The sequence below is a fragment of the Microtus oregoni genome, unplaced genomic scaffold (genome assembly GCF_018167655.1).
Source record: "Microtus oregoni isolate MIOR12 unplaced genomic scaffold, Mior012 000025F_ref0000491, whole genome shotgun sequence".
Lineage (NCBI taxonomy): Eukaryota > Metazoa > Chordata > Mammalia > Rodentia > Cricetidae > Microtus > Microtus oregoni.
Window position 1 is genome coordinate 12,319,907 of NW_024543084.1, and position 15,573 is coordinate 12,335,479.

At 48.0% G+C, this 15,573-nt stretch overlaps 1 protein-coding gene and 1 pseudogene across 1 annotated transcript; one reads left to right on the forward strand and one right to left on the reverse strand.

Annotated features, from left to right (window-relative positions):
- The first annotated feature begins 1,481 nt into the window (after positions 1-1,481).
- On the forward strand, positions 1,482-5,302 carry Mrps2 (mitochondrial ribosomal protein S2). The gene is made up of 4 exons (XM_041675119.1): positions 1,482-1,579; positions 1,681-1,797; positions 2,257-2,386; positions 2,911-5,302. Exons 1-4 carry the CDS (start codon positions 1,537-1,539, stop codon positions 3,491-3,493), a joined length of 873 nt encoding a protein of 290 aa, XP_041531053.1. The 5' UTR covers positions 1,482-1,536; the 3' UTR covers positions 3,494-5,302.
- A 6,486-nt stretch (positions 5,303-11,788) lies between these two features.
- LOC121462942 lies at positions 11,789-15,453 on the reverse strand (annotated as a pseudogene).
- Positions 15,454-15,573: the final 120 nt, after the last annotated feature.

Below are 15,573 nucleotides of genomic sequence, written 5' to 3' on the forward strand. Positions count from 1 at the left end.
GCCCCCGACCAATAGCCAAGGCTGCGGCAGCAGCGGCAGGGCGTCCTGTTGCTAGGCAACGATGTCACCTGACAGGGAGGAGGGGCGGTTCTTTGTGGACTGCTTGCCCCCGGAGCTGTAGGCAAATCTAGAATCTTCCGGAGGGCGAATAACAAAGGGGACAGTGAGGAGTTCTAAGCTAGGACGGTCACGCGAAGGAATCCCAAGTTTTCACGCTTCGGCCCCTCGGGGGTACCGCTGGCCTTTTTCTGCGACTGTTGGGAACATCCTGGTATCATCTCAAAATGCGATAGGAAGCAGATTCTGGGCAAATGAGACCTTAGAACCTGTGGCTTAACTAGCAAATTCACAGGAATCAGGTGCTTCCGATCTCTCCCTGAGCAAACACTCACTGGTCTGTCATTTGCTGGACTTGCCAGGACTTCTCTCCTTGGCCTCTCGCCCCATGCTCCCCACAACTCAGCCTACATTTAGGTGCGAGATGTTGCTAAATTTAGGCCAAATACTATTGAAATGTTCAAATATGATCTTGTGAGCGGTGCAGGTATTTATGACATGCTAGTGCATGCGGGAGGCATATCTCTGAGTTCGAGACCAGACTGATGTACATAGAGTGTTCTAGGCCAGCCAAGGGTACATAGTGAGACCCTATATCAATGATGATGATGATAAGTTTTAAAACCAATAATAAAAGCCACTCGGGGCATAGTGTGGTAGTGTACTCGGAGACAGAGGCAGGCAGATATCTGTGAGTTCCAGGCCAGGCCAGTCAGAGAGACTTTGGTTCATTGTTGTCGTCGTTCTTTAAAATAATACGGGGCTGGAGAGATGACCCAGTGGTTAAGGGCATTTATTGCTCTTGCAGAGAACCTGAATTCAACTATCAGCACCTACAACGTGACTCTCAAACATCCTTAACTTCAGTGCCTAGGGATCAGACACCTTATGATCTCCACGGGCACCAGGCACTCACGGGGTGCATATATATGTATATACATATACATATAATATATATATATATATATACACATACATGTAGGCAAAGTACTCATACACAAAATAAATAAACTTAAAACAAAGTTTAAAGAAAAAAATGTGCCGGGCGTCGTGGTGGCGTATGCCCCTAATCCCAGCACTCGGGAGGCAAAGGCAGGCGGATCTCTGAGTTCATGACCAGCCTGGTCTACAGAGCTCCAGGACAGCCAAGGATTCATAGATAAACCCTATCTCAGGAAAACAAACATAAAGACCACTTTGAACCAGAGGGTCGCCTCCTCCTGACCAACTCTGAGAGGACGCTGCAATTTTACGTGGAGGAACACGCTGTAGATGAGTGCCCCACCTCACAGCTCGGCACCGAACACCAGCCACCTCACAGACTCGCCCTGGTGGATCCCTCCTGCAAGGTAGTGCTCAGAGGGAGCCGGGGGCGGTCCTCCAGTCCTGCAGGCGGCGCTGCGACCCCACGCTCTCGGCGGAGAAGGCGCTCTGCCTGGCAGGAAGCGTCTCCGCCGCGTTTCTGTCCACGCGCCAACCATGGCGCCTTCTCCGGCCGTGCTGACCCGGCTGCTGTGTGCAGGTGAGCGCGCAGGACCCCCCAAGACGGGAGGGACCCTGGGATCCGAGAGAGGAGGACAGGGATGTGGTCAGGGCGCAGTCCCACCGCCTCTCTCCCCGCAGGTGTGTGGCGCTGGCCAAGTTTCCTGCAGAAGGCGACCCCGGGCCCGGCGGGGCTGAATGGTAGGACAGTGTCGGGAGCTCAAGTCCCCGTGGTCAGCGAGCCCCAGGACGACGACGGTAAAGGCCAGCGGCTGGAGCTGGGTCGGGGAGCAGAATCGTGGAGGGGTTGTCATTGCGGGATCCCCAAACGAACCCTGTGCTAATCTCTCTTAAGTGGGGGTGGACGGGAGAATTGCCCCCCTTCCCCGCTGTGGCTTAGTAGCTCCCGAGACCAGTGAAGACCAGTTTTGGATCTGTTGATCTTGCTGGTCTCTTGGCGGGGCATTTGATACGCCAGAAGTCGATGAGGTCCCTGTCTCTTTCTCTTTTATCTGTGGAGACTAGGGGAAGAGATGAACAGGCTTTCCCCACACAGAGTCCGCCTCAAACCTTGGCTCTAGCCCTTTGCCGCCGTAAAAATGCACCTGTGTCTTCCAGACCTTTCCTAACATTCCTCATTCTCCCCCTTGAGGGCCCCACTTCCAAGGGACCCTTGAGTCTTTGGTTGGTGCCACAGTGCCTTTCCTTCCTTTTCAGATCTCCAGAGCAGGATCCTAGATGTGCCCCTGCAACATTCGGACTTCTTCAATGTCAAGGAGCTGTTTTCTGTGAAGAGCCTCTTCGAGGCCCGAGTACACCTGGGCCATAAAGCCGGTTGCCGGCATAGGTAGCTGGCACAGACAGTATGGGCAGGGCAGTGGGATCGGGTCAGGGTTGGAAGTGGGGGAGCGTTAACAGCAACACCAAGTGTGATGCTAGTGTTGATACGGTTCATAGACATGGTGAAAATTGAGGGTCTTTACGGGCCTGAGACCCCTGAGTTTCTGCCACTCCAGTGGAGAGGTCCTGCTATATAGAACTGGAGTGGCCATAGAGAGCAATACAAGACAGAGTGCCAGGCCTGGGTTCTTGTTTAATGTGCAGTTGGCCCTCAAATCTCCGTGGGGGAAGGTGGGACAGGTTGAGCCACACACCCGATGCTTGCTGGTCAACTCCACAGCACTGTATCCCCATCCCGTCACTCACTAGACAGAGTGTGGTGGGGAGCAGACGAATGTAAATAGTACCTCACAGCCTGCAGTGCCCTCAGTTAAGATTCTGAATTGCTGGGGAGGAGGTGGTTGGGGAAGGGGTAGCTTTGTGAACACTGTTCCACTCGCCTTGGGGTTTTTTTGTTTTTGTTTTTGGCAGGTTTATGGAGCCATACATCTTTGGGAACCGCCTGGGTCAAGACATCATCGACCTGGAACAGACAGCCTTGAACCTACAGCTGGCCTTGAACTTCACCGCTCATGTGGCCTACCGCAAGGGCATCATCCTGTTCGTGAGCAGGAATCGGCAGTTCTCTCACTTGATCGAGAAGACAGCCCAGGACTGCGGAGAGTACGCCCACACGCGTTACTTCAAGGGTGGTCTGCTGACGAACGCACACCTCCTCTTTGGGCCCACAGTCCGCCTGCCAGACCTCATCATCTTCCTGCACACGCTCAACAATGTCTTTGAGTCCCATGTGGCTGTGAGGGATGCTGCCAAGATGAACATCCCCACGGTGGGCATTGTGGACACCAACTGCAACCCGTGCCTCATCACTTACCCTATCCCTGGCAACGATGACTCGCCCCAAGCTATCCAGCTCTTCTGCAAGCTTTTCCAGACAACCATCAACAGGGCCAAGGAAAAGAGGAGGCAGATGGAGGCACTGCATCGGCTGCAGAGTTCTAGGGGGTCTGAGGGCAGTGGGACATCTGCACCTGATAAAAGCCATTCCCCATGACGGGAACCTCTGCTCCCACACTAGACAGGCAAGCCTGTTCTGAGCAGGAAACTCCTGTCCAACCCTGCCTGTATCCTCATTCCCCATCCTCAGCATCAGAGTCCTATATTCCCAGATCTGGCCACCCCAGAGTCCGATCATCCTGAGTTAAACCTGGTCTGCCTTTTTTCTGGGAGCAAACTCAAGTAAAGTACATATCCATGTGGCCTCTGGCATCCACTAAGACTTGGACATAGCTAGCCAAATGGAAGGCACTGTTTCTCTCTTGTCAGGAAGCCCTTGCTTCCACTTTGGGTGTGTATCAGGTGGGTTTTCAATTAAAATTAATACTTCATTCTCTGTCAGAAATTCCGAGCAAGACAATACTGATGTCCCTTAGGGCCCCCAATAGTCGCCTCTAGATCTATAACCAGACTTAAAGGCTAAGCAGGCTCCTAGAAGGGTAGGAAGTATAGTCCCTAAGGAGGTGTGCTGCACCATTAAAGAGCTTACTGAGTTTGCTAATCCATTCAAGCAGTCGGGAATATGTGTAGGAGTGGATTTTAAGGTGTGGGATAATGGTGAAAGGAACACAGAACTGAATCAGGCTGAGTTTGTTGAAAAGGACCCTCTGAGTGGAGATCTAGGTTCACTACAGAAACTCGCAGTTAAAATAAAAAAGTGTCCACAGTTTGCTTGAAAGGTTGGCTGAAGCATTTGTCAAAAGATGACCTGGGAGCAGGAAGGTCCTTGTGCCCACAGATCATTGGGGAAACCAGAAATATTAATCACACAGATGTCTCCTCAAAGAAGGGGTAAATACCTGCTTTCCATGAAGAAGGCTGGAAGTGGATACTGTTATGACTTGGTGACCTTTGCTATCTGTAGAACCAGACCTCACCCAAAGTCCTCAGGATGTTTACCTAGACTTCCCCTCCTTAGACCTTTTTTGGTTTTTTGATTTTCAGTTTGGTTTGTTTGGTTTTGGTTTTTCAGGACAGGCTTTCTCTGTGTAGCCTTAACTATCCTGGAACACACTCTGTACATCTCAAACTCACAGAGATCCGCCTGCCTCTGCCTCCCAGAGTGCTGGGATTAAAGACGGGCCACCACTGTCCCATTAGCTTTGTTTATCAGTCAATAGAACTCATCCTTAGGGGAGATGTCACAGGTCCTTTAAAACCTGCTGACCTCTATATAGGCTATCTGGGTCAGAGACCAGACAGATCCTAGGCCCTTAAACAACAGAACCCATCTTCATGGTCACATGTACTTTGAGCTGAGTTTCAGTGTGATTATGCCTCCCTGTGCATCAGGGATTATATTACACCAGGAAGCTTTTTTTCCCAAATTGTACCATGTTTAAATGTGCTTACAATAAACCACCTGATGTCAGATGCTCTAGAACTTGGAACCAGCACCAACTAAGTTGGACTGAACTGAGTTTTCCTTCAAGGTTTGTTTCTCTGCAGGCCTTGACACTTACAGGGACCCCCATAGCATACTGAAAAGGAGTTGGAGTTGCCTGATATCCCTTGGTTTAGTGTTGACAAAGGGTTTTTAAAGTTCAGGGAAATTGCAGTGCTGAAGTGAGTATGTTGTGTAAAACATACTCCACATGGGAAGGCCTAGAAGACACACCCTTCACTAATCCTGTAAGACACAAAATGGTGAGGGGCAGAAGCACATTTAAGAAGATCTGCTGTCACGTACTGGCTTTGTGGGAGCCTAGGCAGTTTGGATGCTCACCTTACTAGACCTGGATGGAGGTGGGTGGTCCTTGGACTTCCCACAGGGCAGGGAACCCTCGTCTTTGGGCTGACGAGGGAGGGGGACTTGATTGGGGGAAGGGGAGGGAAATGGGAGGCAGTGGTGGGGAAGAGACAGAAATCTTAAATAAATAAAAAAGAAGATCTGTCTCCCTTTTCCTTATGCCAGACTTTAGGGCTGGAGATGCTGCTGCTCGGTTGGATGAATTAAATGCAATCAATAGATTTGCCAGGTGATCTGTCTTTAATCCCAGCACTTGGGAGGCAGACAGATCTCCCCCAGTCTCAGATTGTATAACTGGGATAGATAGAAGTCAGCAGAATTCTCACACTGGTTCCCTGATGTGTGGAATATGGGCTATCATGGTTGGAAGGGCTGAATGGAAGCCTTTAGCGTTGCCTCTGCCAAGAAAAATAGTGAATAAAAACAGCACCGCATCCCTGGAGGAACTGCAGAAATGAGTGCCATCAAGGACTTGAAAGATGCAGGGCTGGCGGGTGGTACCCACTACATCTCCCTTTAACTCTCCTGTCTGGCCAGTGCAGAATACAGATGGATTGTCAAGAATGACAGTTGGTTACGGAAAACTCAATACTGACTCCAGCTGCAGCTGCTGGACCAGATGTGGTGTCCTTACTTCAGCCGATTAACACATCTCCTAGTACATGGTTTGCAGCTGATGATTCAGCAAATACCTTGTTCTTGGTACCCATCCATAAAGACCACTAGAAGCAGTTTGGCCAGGCCAGCAGTAAATCTTTGCTGTTTTACCTCAAGGATATACTAACTCTCCAGCCCTGTGTCATAACTTAGAAGGGGTCTTGACCATTTGTCTCTTCCACAAAATATTACATGGGTGCACTATGTTGATGACATTATGCTGATTGGACCAAGCAAACTGGAGGTAGCAACTACTTTGGACTCGTTGGTAACACATACACACATCAGAGGAGGGGAAGTAATCCAACCAAAATTCAAGGGCCTACCTCCATGAAATTCTTAGGAGTCTAGTGGTGGAGCACATGTGGAGGTACTCTTTCTAAAATATAGAATAAGTAAATGCTCATCAGAAGGTGGCTTCAGCTGAGGAGGTGTTCAATACAGTAATCAAGTAGATAGGATGGCCCAGTCTGTGGACAGTCAGCCTCTTTGCCCAGCCATTCCTGTCATTGCCCAATGGGCCATGAACAAAGTGGCCATGGTGGCACAGATGGGGCTTATGCATGGGTTCAATAACATGGACTGTCACTCACCAAGGCTGACCTGGCTACAGCTGCTGCTGAGTGCCAGATCTGCCAACAGCGGAGACCAACAACATGTGTAGTGAAATTTTGTGTGTGATCTAACAAAGTTTGCCTGAAGATCAGAGTGCAGAACTAAGCTACCAGTTAGCCATAGGGCCAGGCAGTGGTGGCACACACATCTTTAATCCCAGCACTCAGGAGATGGAGATTGATCTCTGGGAGTTCAAGGCCACCCTGGGCCACACTGAATCTATCTGAATCTATCTAAAAGAGAAACAGCTCATGCAAAGGTGATCTCAGCACTTGGGATCACATGGCTTTAATCCCAGCATTGGGAGGTGGAGACAGTAGTGATATGGCTAGGTAGAGAGAGGAATATAAGGTAGGAGGAGACAGGACCTCAGAAGCAATCTGAGGTTTCCTAGAGAGAGAGTCAGTCTGAGGATTTGTAGACAGGATCGCCCCTTCAGTCTGAACATTGGTAGAGGTAAGAACTCTCTAGCGACTGGGTGCTCTGCTTCTCTGATCATTCAGCTTTAACCCCTGCATCTGACTCTGACTTTTTATTATTAAGTCCAATTGGAATGTGAGTTATAGATATGACATCATTACCCAGGGTGACCAGCTATCAACCTGGTGGTAGAATGACTTCACTGGACCACTTCCCTGTAGAAAGGACAATGCTTTGTCCTTACTGCAGCAAATACTTATTCTGACTATGGATTTCCCTTCCCTGCACATACTTCTTCCACCAAAACCACCACCCATGGACTTACAAAGTGCCTGATCCACTGATGGTATTCCACGCAGTATTGCTTCTGACCAGGGAACTCACTTCACAGCCAGAGAAGTGCAACAGTGGACCCATGATCATGGAATCCACTGCTCTTACCATGCTCCCCACTACTCTGAAGCAGCTGGACTGATAGAAAGATGGAATGTCGTTTTGAAGACACAGCTACAGAGCCAAGTAGGTGACAGCAGCCTGGAGAGCTAGGGCAGAGTTCTGCAGAAGGCGGTAGATGCTTTGAGTCACCGTCCAAAATATGATGCAGTTTCTCTCATAGCCAGGATCTACAGGTCTAGGAACCAAGGGGTGGAAAAGGGAATAGCTCCACCAGCAATCACTCCTAGGAAAATTTTTGCTTCCTGTTTCCACCACCTTAAGTTCTGCTGACCTAGAAGTTTTGCTCCCAGAGGGTAGTAGTGCTCCTGCCAGGAGACACAATAAACATTCCATTGAACTAGAAGCTCAGACTGCCCCATCGGGTTTTCTGTGTTGCAAGGGTCTCTCAAAGAAGGGGAGTTACCCCCCAGAATGTAATCTAGGCTCTCTGGCAGCAGGGAGGAACAGTTTCTGTGAACTGAACCTCAAACCTCTCTATTCAGAAGCACATGTACTGATTATACACAAAGGCTGTGTTTGGGGTACAACAAGTTCCTTACACCAAAGCCCTTTTCATCTATATGTTCTCTGAAGGAAATCTTCACACCCTACAACCTTTAGTCCTTACTGTGTACTGATTGCAGTCCTCACTAATGCAAGACCTCCAAGTGTGCCTGCATAGTCTTGTGACCAAAATCACATGGTGGATGGAAAACTCCTCCCTCAGAAAACAATTCTTTAAATCATAGAAAACACTCACTGTTCTCTACTGATCTCTTCAATGTCTAGGTACCTTCAACAATCACTAATACATTCAACTGTTACCCTAGATACACTGAGAAACAACTGTTACATTCTAATGTTTAGTCTAGATACAATGATTCTACTAGATTCCCACTACAACCTCCTAGCCACTTTGGGCTTCTGATGCCCTTAAGCCAACAGGTTAAGAAAGGAATAACCTGATGTCAACCGTGGGTTTCCAAATGCGTGCACACACACACACACACACACACACACACACACCTATACACGTCAAAACACATTTACACTACACATACATACACAAAGATAGAAAAGATACATATGCACATTTCTGTATGCCGAGAGAGAAGCAGAGCATAAATGATAAACACATTGATCACCTGCTCACGGCTCCCTTCATCCTATATCTTGTTTTGTTCTTCTTGGCCCTTGTGCTGGTTTCCTTGAACACTTTCCTATCTGCCCAAGTACCCATTCAAGTCACACATGTTCCAATAAGGAGTCCAAATGCACCTGCACTTCCTCCCACTCACTTCCTAAATGCACCTGGCTTTCTCCCACTCACTTCCTAAATGCACCTGGCTTTCTCCCACTCACTTCCTAAATGCACCTGGCTTTCTCCCACCCACCTAAATGCACCTGGCTTTCTCCCACTCAGTTCCTAAATGCACCTGGCTTTCCCCCACGCACTTCCTAAATGCACCTGCACTTTGTCTCACCATGGCCTTTCCCTTTCCCTCCCAGCGCTGATACATTTTTAAATTACGGGAGTCTCTCTTGTCTCTCCTCTCCCTTGCTTATCAGCAGCCCTCTCCAGGTCGGTAAGTGTTACAGCTCTGAAGGGAAAGGCATTCTGGCAGTCAGGAGCCAAGGAATACCACAAAGTCACAACAAACCTTACACAATAGATTTATGGGGAAAGACACAAGGGTAGCTGCTTCTGCTCAGGAGAAAAGCAGCAAAGAACTGAGGGGAGGCAGGCAGTGTACAGGATGTCTTGAGGGCAGAGTTTTCAAGAGTGGCAATTTCCAGGGTAGGGATTGGTGTGCTTTCAAGTCCTAAGCTTGGCCTTTCTACTCAGTAGGGCAAAGTTTGGCAGTCTGAATCTCAAGGGGCTGGGTTCTGTGGGCGGAGCCTGGCAGTTGGAGGTCCTCAGGGGCAGGGCCTGGTCACTCCCATGCCTTGAGGGTCTTACATTCCCCCTACTCCTTTTATGTTTACTATTGATAAACAATTGGGTCAGGAAGGGTGCAATGTTATCTTTAGATGACTTCTTGCTGAAAGGGGACATCAAAGTCCTTGGGGCTTGATCTTCACCACCACAGGATATAATCAGGAGTTACAGGCCTCTGACTCTATATCTAGCAGCCTGTGATCCTGTAATAGTAACTGATTAAAAATTATGATTAGAGGGCTGGAGAGATGGCTCAGAGGTTAAGAGCATTGCCTGCTCTTCCAAAGGTCCTGAGTTCGATTCCCGGCAACCACATGGTGGCTCTGTAATGAGGTCTGGTGCCCTCTTCTGGCCTACAGACATACACACAGACAGAATATTGTATACATAATAAATAAATAAAAAAAATATTTAAAAAAAATTATGATTAGAGGGCTGGAGAGATGGCTCAGAGGTTAAGAGCATTGCCTGCTCTTCCAAAGGTCCTAAGTTCAATTCCCAGCAACCACATGGTGGCTCACAACCATCTGTAATGAGGTCTGGTACCCTCTTCTGGCCTGTAGGCATACACACAAACAGAATATTGTATACATAATAAATAAATATTTGAAAAAAAATATGATTAGAAATCTTTTGGATCTGTTGTTAAAGAAACCTAAACAAGAAGCTTAAATATTAAACAAGAAGTTTAAAACAACTTTAATATTATCCACACTCAAAAGACAGTGGATCTCTGCTAAACTGAATCTGATGGCCAGAAATCCCAGAGATGAATTCTGAACCCTCGCCATCAAAGCAGCCATGGCAAGCTGCATTAGTGACAGTGACTGGCAGCTGGCAGTGGCAGAGAAATCAAAAATAAAACCTATAAACACAGAACACAAAAGTTCACACGCTCAAAGGAGATCAGTCAGAAACAAAACCTGTAGGGGCCACCATTGTTCTCCCTCATCAAGTGAGCCTAATCCATTTCTGTCTCGACTCCCGCATTTGCCAGAAAACTTAAGAGTACAATAAAAAACACCCATCAAGACAGACAAAACTTTCCAAGCAACCTGGAGAGGAAGCAAGGGAGGAGGAGATGGAGATGCCCTATACATACAAGACTCAGAGCAAGCAGGGTGGAGCTGCAGCCAAGACAAGGCTATGGGACTTCCAACCTTGAAGCTGAGGACAATGTGCATGCAAACCCTTCTGTTGTTACTGCAGAATCAAAGCTCATAACTGCAGGGTCATCAGAAGTTCATAGGGCATCACATAGTGTTGTAAGGGGTCGCTTGTTTGTTCCTAGCTGCTCGGCAGTGCAGACCCAAAATAAGAACACAGAAATTATATTTAATTTAAATAAATTATTGCTTGGCCCATTAGCTCTAGCTTCTTATTGGCTAACTCTTACATCTTTTTTTAAAAAAAAGATTTATTTATTTATGTATACTGTATTCTGCCTGCATGTATGCTTGCAGGCCAGAAGAGAGCACCAGATCTCATTACTGATGGTTGTGAGCCACCATGTGGTTGCTGGGAATTGAACTCAGTACCTTTGGAAGAACAGGTAGTGCTCTTAACCACTGAGTCATCTCTCCAGCCCTAACTCTTACATCTTAATTTAACCCATTTCCATTAATCTGTGCATCACCACGAGGTCATGGCCTACCAGCAAAGTTTCAGTGTGTCTGTCTCCAGCAGTGGCTCAGTGGCTTCTCCCTGACTCTGCCTTCTTTCCCCCAGCATTCAGCTCAGTTTTCCCCGCCTAACTAAGTTCTACTTTAGTAGAACTTAGGTCCAAAGCAGTTTCTTCATTCACCAATGGTATTCACAGCATACAGAGGGGAATCCCACATCAACACAGGGACTGATCATCAGTGGAGTCACAGAAACTCTGCCCCTTGCTCCTTCTGTGATAGAAACAGGTCGGTTCTCACGACCACTTAACAGAGGTGGAGAGTCTAGAGACGGAAAGAGGACATACTGGATAACTAGCCCCATCCTAACCTCCAGTGTTTCTCATTGCTGTCTAGAGTTGAGAAGGAACCACAGGACAGGCAGATGGAAAACAGTGGTGAGCCATGGGTGAGCCTCAGGAGCTCGGAGGTAGGCCATCCAGACAGATGAAGACGACCAAATCAGATGAATTAAGAGGACAAGAAATAGAATCCCTGAAGCTTGGGACATATCTCAAAAATCATTTTGTTACAACACTAGACACATAGATACACACACACGCACATACCCATGGCCTAATACAAAATAACATATATTCTGCTTTTACGCCATTGGTTTTCCCAGCAAGGGTTTATAAATTAGAGGTACAAAAAATAAAAGCACTGTAAGATTCATATTTCCAAACTATCCACACAGAGTTCCCAGGAGGAGGGGTTAGTGCAGGATGGGAGGGAAGGTCGTGAGATGCCCCAGCTAAGCAGATCATGCTGCAGCACACAGCTCCAACAGGCTGCCAAAGTGCTGCAGCGGTCCCCAAGTGCTGCATGGCCCTGAAGTCATCATCTCTCAGAGAACTGATACAGGAGAGACAGGAGCTGCCCTGTAAGGGTCTTCTGAACCTGGATTCTACTGCACTACCAGTAGGGAGAATCAACAAACTTGATCCTGGAAAAGAGTCTGTGCAGCTCCCCACGGCCAATTTTAGGGGTGGTCTCCTTCAACTGGACCATTTGGCCTTCCATAAGTGCCCAACGCAGGCTAAGCTTGCTGATCACCAGAGAGGTGGGGTGGCCGTCAGGGCTCATCCCTGTTGTCCTGGTGACATAAAAGGCATCTTTCCAGATGTCATTGATTTGAACCTCCGAAGTTGTCACTGTGCCAGTGGTGTTGGTCAGGTGCAGGAGGACAGACGGGAAGGCTGGGTGCAGGAGGTAAAGGTGGTAAAGGCCAGGGGCTCAGCTCCTGGGGTGTCATCAGAACTGAGAGATGCAGCAGCCAGTGCTTCTGCCCAGAAGAGGAAGACAGACTTCTGGTCTGAAGTAACTGCAGAAGTGGTTGGTGTTTCCTTCATGTGACACGGGATACTGTGACTCCAGATGATGGAGCCAGAGCCACCATCCACCACCATCATCTTTTTCATCCCAACTCCATGCTGTTTGCAGAAGGAAGTCCAATGTCTGATCATCAGTGAAAGACCCAGGAGTGGGCTGGCTGCAAACAGACAAGGACGCAATAAAAACCGATAGACAGAAAAGAAACGGGGCTGGAGACACGGCTCAGAGGTTAAAAGCACTGGCTGTTCTTCTAGAGGTCCTGAGTTCAATTCCCAGCAACCACATGGGAATTGAATGAGATCAGAACCAATGAGATCTGGTGCCCTGTTGTGTCATGCAGGCACACATGCAGGCAGAACACTGTATACCTATATAATTAATTAACTAATTAATTAAAAAAAGAAACAGGCACCTCCCTCCCTTCCCTTGCACCAGCCACTCGAAACAAGCAAATGTTCTAGATAATCTTTAGAGTGGGAAAGCTGCTCGGAACAGCAGCCATATGAAGGTACTCTGCAAACCTGCGCAGGCCATGAAGGCTCAATTTCCAGGGCGGCATAAGATCTCGCTCCCGGAGCAGGACCAGGCCTTGTCTGGTTGCAATCGAGAGGCTGCTGCAGTTGGAATCTGGTGCCTTCACCAACTGGAGAAGCTCGACTCCATCACTGTAAACATCGAGGAGCTCCGAAAGACTGACAGATCTATGCTTCTCCCATTCCGGCTCTTCCATCTGCAGAGAGGGTGGTGCACTGTCTTGATTTTGGGCCTAAACAAAAATGTCCCACAGGGCAACAGCTTGTATGTTTCCAAAGCCAAATATGATGTAGACAGTCCCAGTGGTGGTGATGTAAACCTGGGGACCAATCAGACGCCCCACTCCCATGATGTTGTACTTCACAGGTCAATCCACGGGACTCCCTGTCCAGCCAGATACCAGCAGAAAACACAGATCTGGCTGCAATTCTCCAGTGGCCAGCACCACCAGATCTCTGACACCATCCCCATCCAGGTCTGGCAGCACCACAACTGGGGTACCAAGGTGCCATTAGACAGATGGTTTGGGTTTACGGCCCACATGACTTTCCCTGATGCTGCATTGAATGCACTGAGCATCTTCTTTTTAAAAAATATTTTTTATGGTTTATTTAACTTTATTTTATGTGCATTGGTGTGAAGGTGTCAGATCCCCTGCAACTGGATCTTCAGACAGTTGTGAGCTGCCATGTGGGTGCTGGGAATTGAACCAGGATCCTCTGGAAGAGCAGTCAGTACTCTTAACTATTGAGCCATCCATCTCTCCAGCCCCATGCACTGAGCATCTTGAGTGTCCCCGTCATGAGGCAGATGGTCTCTCTGACTCCTGGAGCCTGCTACACCCTCTGGGGCCCTACCACATAGGTAACTCTCCAGTTACTAAGACACTTGTTCTTCGTCTATTGGAACCCTCCCTGCTTCCTTCCCCCCTCCCACTAGGAGCTGCTTGCTAAGTCCTGTGGCTTCCCAAAGCCCTTCCTGGCCTCCGCAACCATGCCCCTCCCATCTCTCAGCTTCTCGATGCCCTCCTGGGCTTCTTTCTTTTAGTTTCCACTTGGAGCTTATAAAACTCCCTTCGGCAGAGTTCATTCTGCAACCCTTTCTCTCTTCCTCCACGGACTCGGATTTTATTAAAGCCTTACTGTTACTATAAGCAGCTTGGCTTCAGTACAGTTCAATGGCCAAATTGGAATTGACAATTGGCTCAACTGTCAATGGTGGCAACTTCTGCCACCACACAAACAAACTTGCTCTCTCCTCCTCTGTTTCTTCCTATCTACACCTGTCTATGGGTAGCTCCTATACATGGATGTTTCTCACCCCTCTAACCAACAGCCTGTCCTAGCAGGGATGAGAAACTGCCAACTGCCATAGAGCAGGCTGTCAAAGGTTGATGGGGCCGGGGGAGTGCTGGAGAGATGGCTCAGCAGTTATGAGCAGCGACTGTTCTTCCAGGGGACTTGAGTTCAATTCCCAGCACCCACATGGTAGCTAACAACTGTCTGTAACTCTAGTTCCAGAGTCTGAAACCCTCACACAGAAAAACATGCCGGCACATGAAATAAAAATAAATAAGTTTTTTTTTAAAAAAGGCTGATCCAGTTCCCTATAACTCCCTATTCATCTCTTCTTCACCTGGACTGACTTACCCCATGCCTCTTTTCTCTATTTTTGCGATAATTCCTGTCCTGAGAAAAAGTCATAAAAACAGGGTTTATGAAAAATAGGATTTAAAAATGATGCTTGTTTAATAAAAGTATTAAAGCTGCACCTTCATGTACTCATATACAAGAATGTACTTTATGCTAGTAAGTTTGTAACGAACTTTGCAACATAAGGGTCACCTGGGTGGTATTGGTTTTAAAAGGTCACGAAAGGTCAGGGAGAGCAAAGGAGACTCGGTACGGCAGGACTGAAGGACCTCTAGAGATCCAGGAGAGGTTTTCGGCGAAAATACAGCCCACTTACAATGACAGTCTAAGAAAGTGTAGAAAGCTTAAGAACGTTCTGAAGGTCTAAGAAAGTGATTTAAGACAATGAACAAATGTTTCAGATTGTCCCCCCTCTATGCCATTGTTATATTATGATTTCAAAGGTTCAGGAAGCCTATATCACTCAGTGGTTCAGCCAGACCACCGCTGTGGTGGGTCTGAAGGCTGCCCACCAGCAGGTTGCCAGAAGGAGATACTTGTCCCTGTAATGCTTTAATGGACTTCTAAAGCACCTGCCCCCTGTGCTTGCTTTCTCTATGCTCGAACAAGAAATTACTGTCTGCATTGGCCAGAGACTTATGGAGGCTGCCCTTACTGATCCTGTAGGAGACAAGCTGCATATTCAGGTAGGCCTTCTATCTTTTATACAAAATGGGGTATCTCTTATTTCCTAATTAAGGACTCCTGGCACCCCAGATGGGAGGCAGGGGTCACTAGTGCACTTTACTATAGGATTTATCAAGGCTGCCCATCAGGCGAGATCAAAATACAGACGGTACGCACCCCACTCTCTCAACCCCTAATTATAGACACGGTAGGAGAAGTGGCCCAACATTCAAAGGTTCTTTCCTCCCTAGCATCTCCCCTCTTGGACGGCACTGACCCTACCTCTGTCCTCATGGCCACTCCATCTCTTGTTTCAGACCTTAACCTCCGCATATCAACTCCTAAATATCACCCTGCCTGACCATTTTGGAGAGCCCCGGTAGGGTCTCCCTCCTGGGTCAAACTCACACGACC

Bases quoted from the DNA above. Each gene is read 5' to 3' on its own strand.
- Mrps2 (XM_041675119.1), top strand. From the start codon at position 1,537: ATGGCGCCTTCTCCGGCCGTGCTGACCCGGCTGCTGTGTGCAG. The intron at 1,580-1,680 runs GTGAGCGCGCAG...CTCTCCCCGCAG, and splicing joins GACCCGGCTGCTGTGTGCAG to GTGTGTGGCGCTGGCCAAGT. The intron at 2,387-2,910 runs GTAGCTGGCACA...TGTTTTTGGCAG, and splicing joins AAAGCCGGTTGCCGGCATAG to GTTTATGGAGCCATACATCT.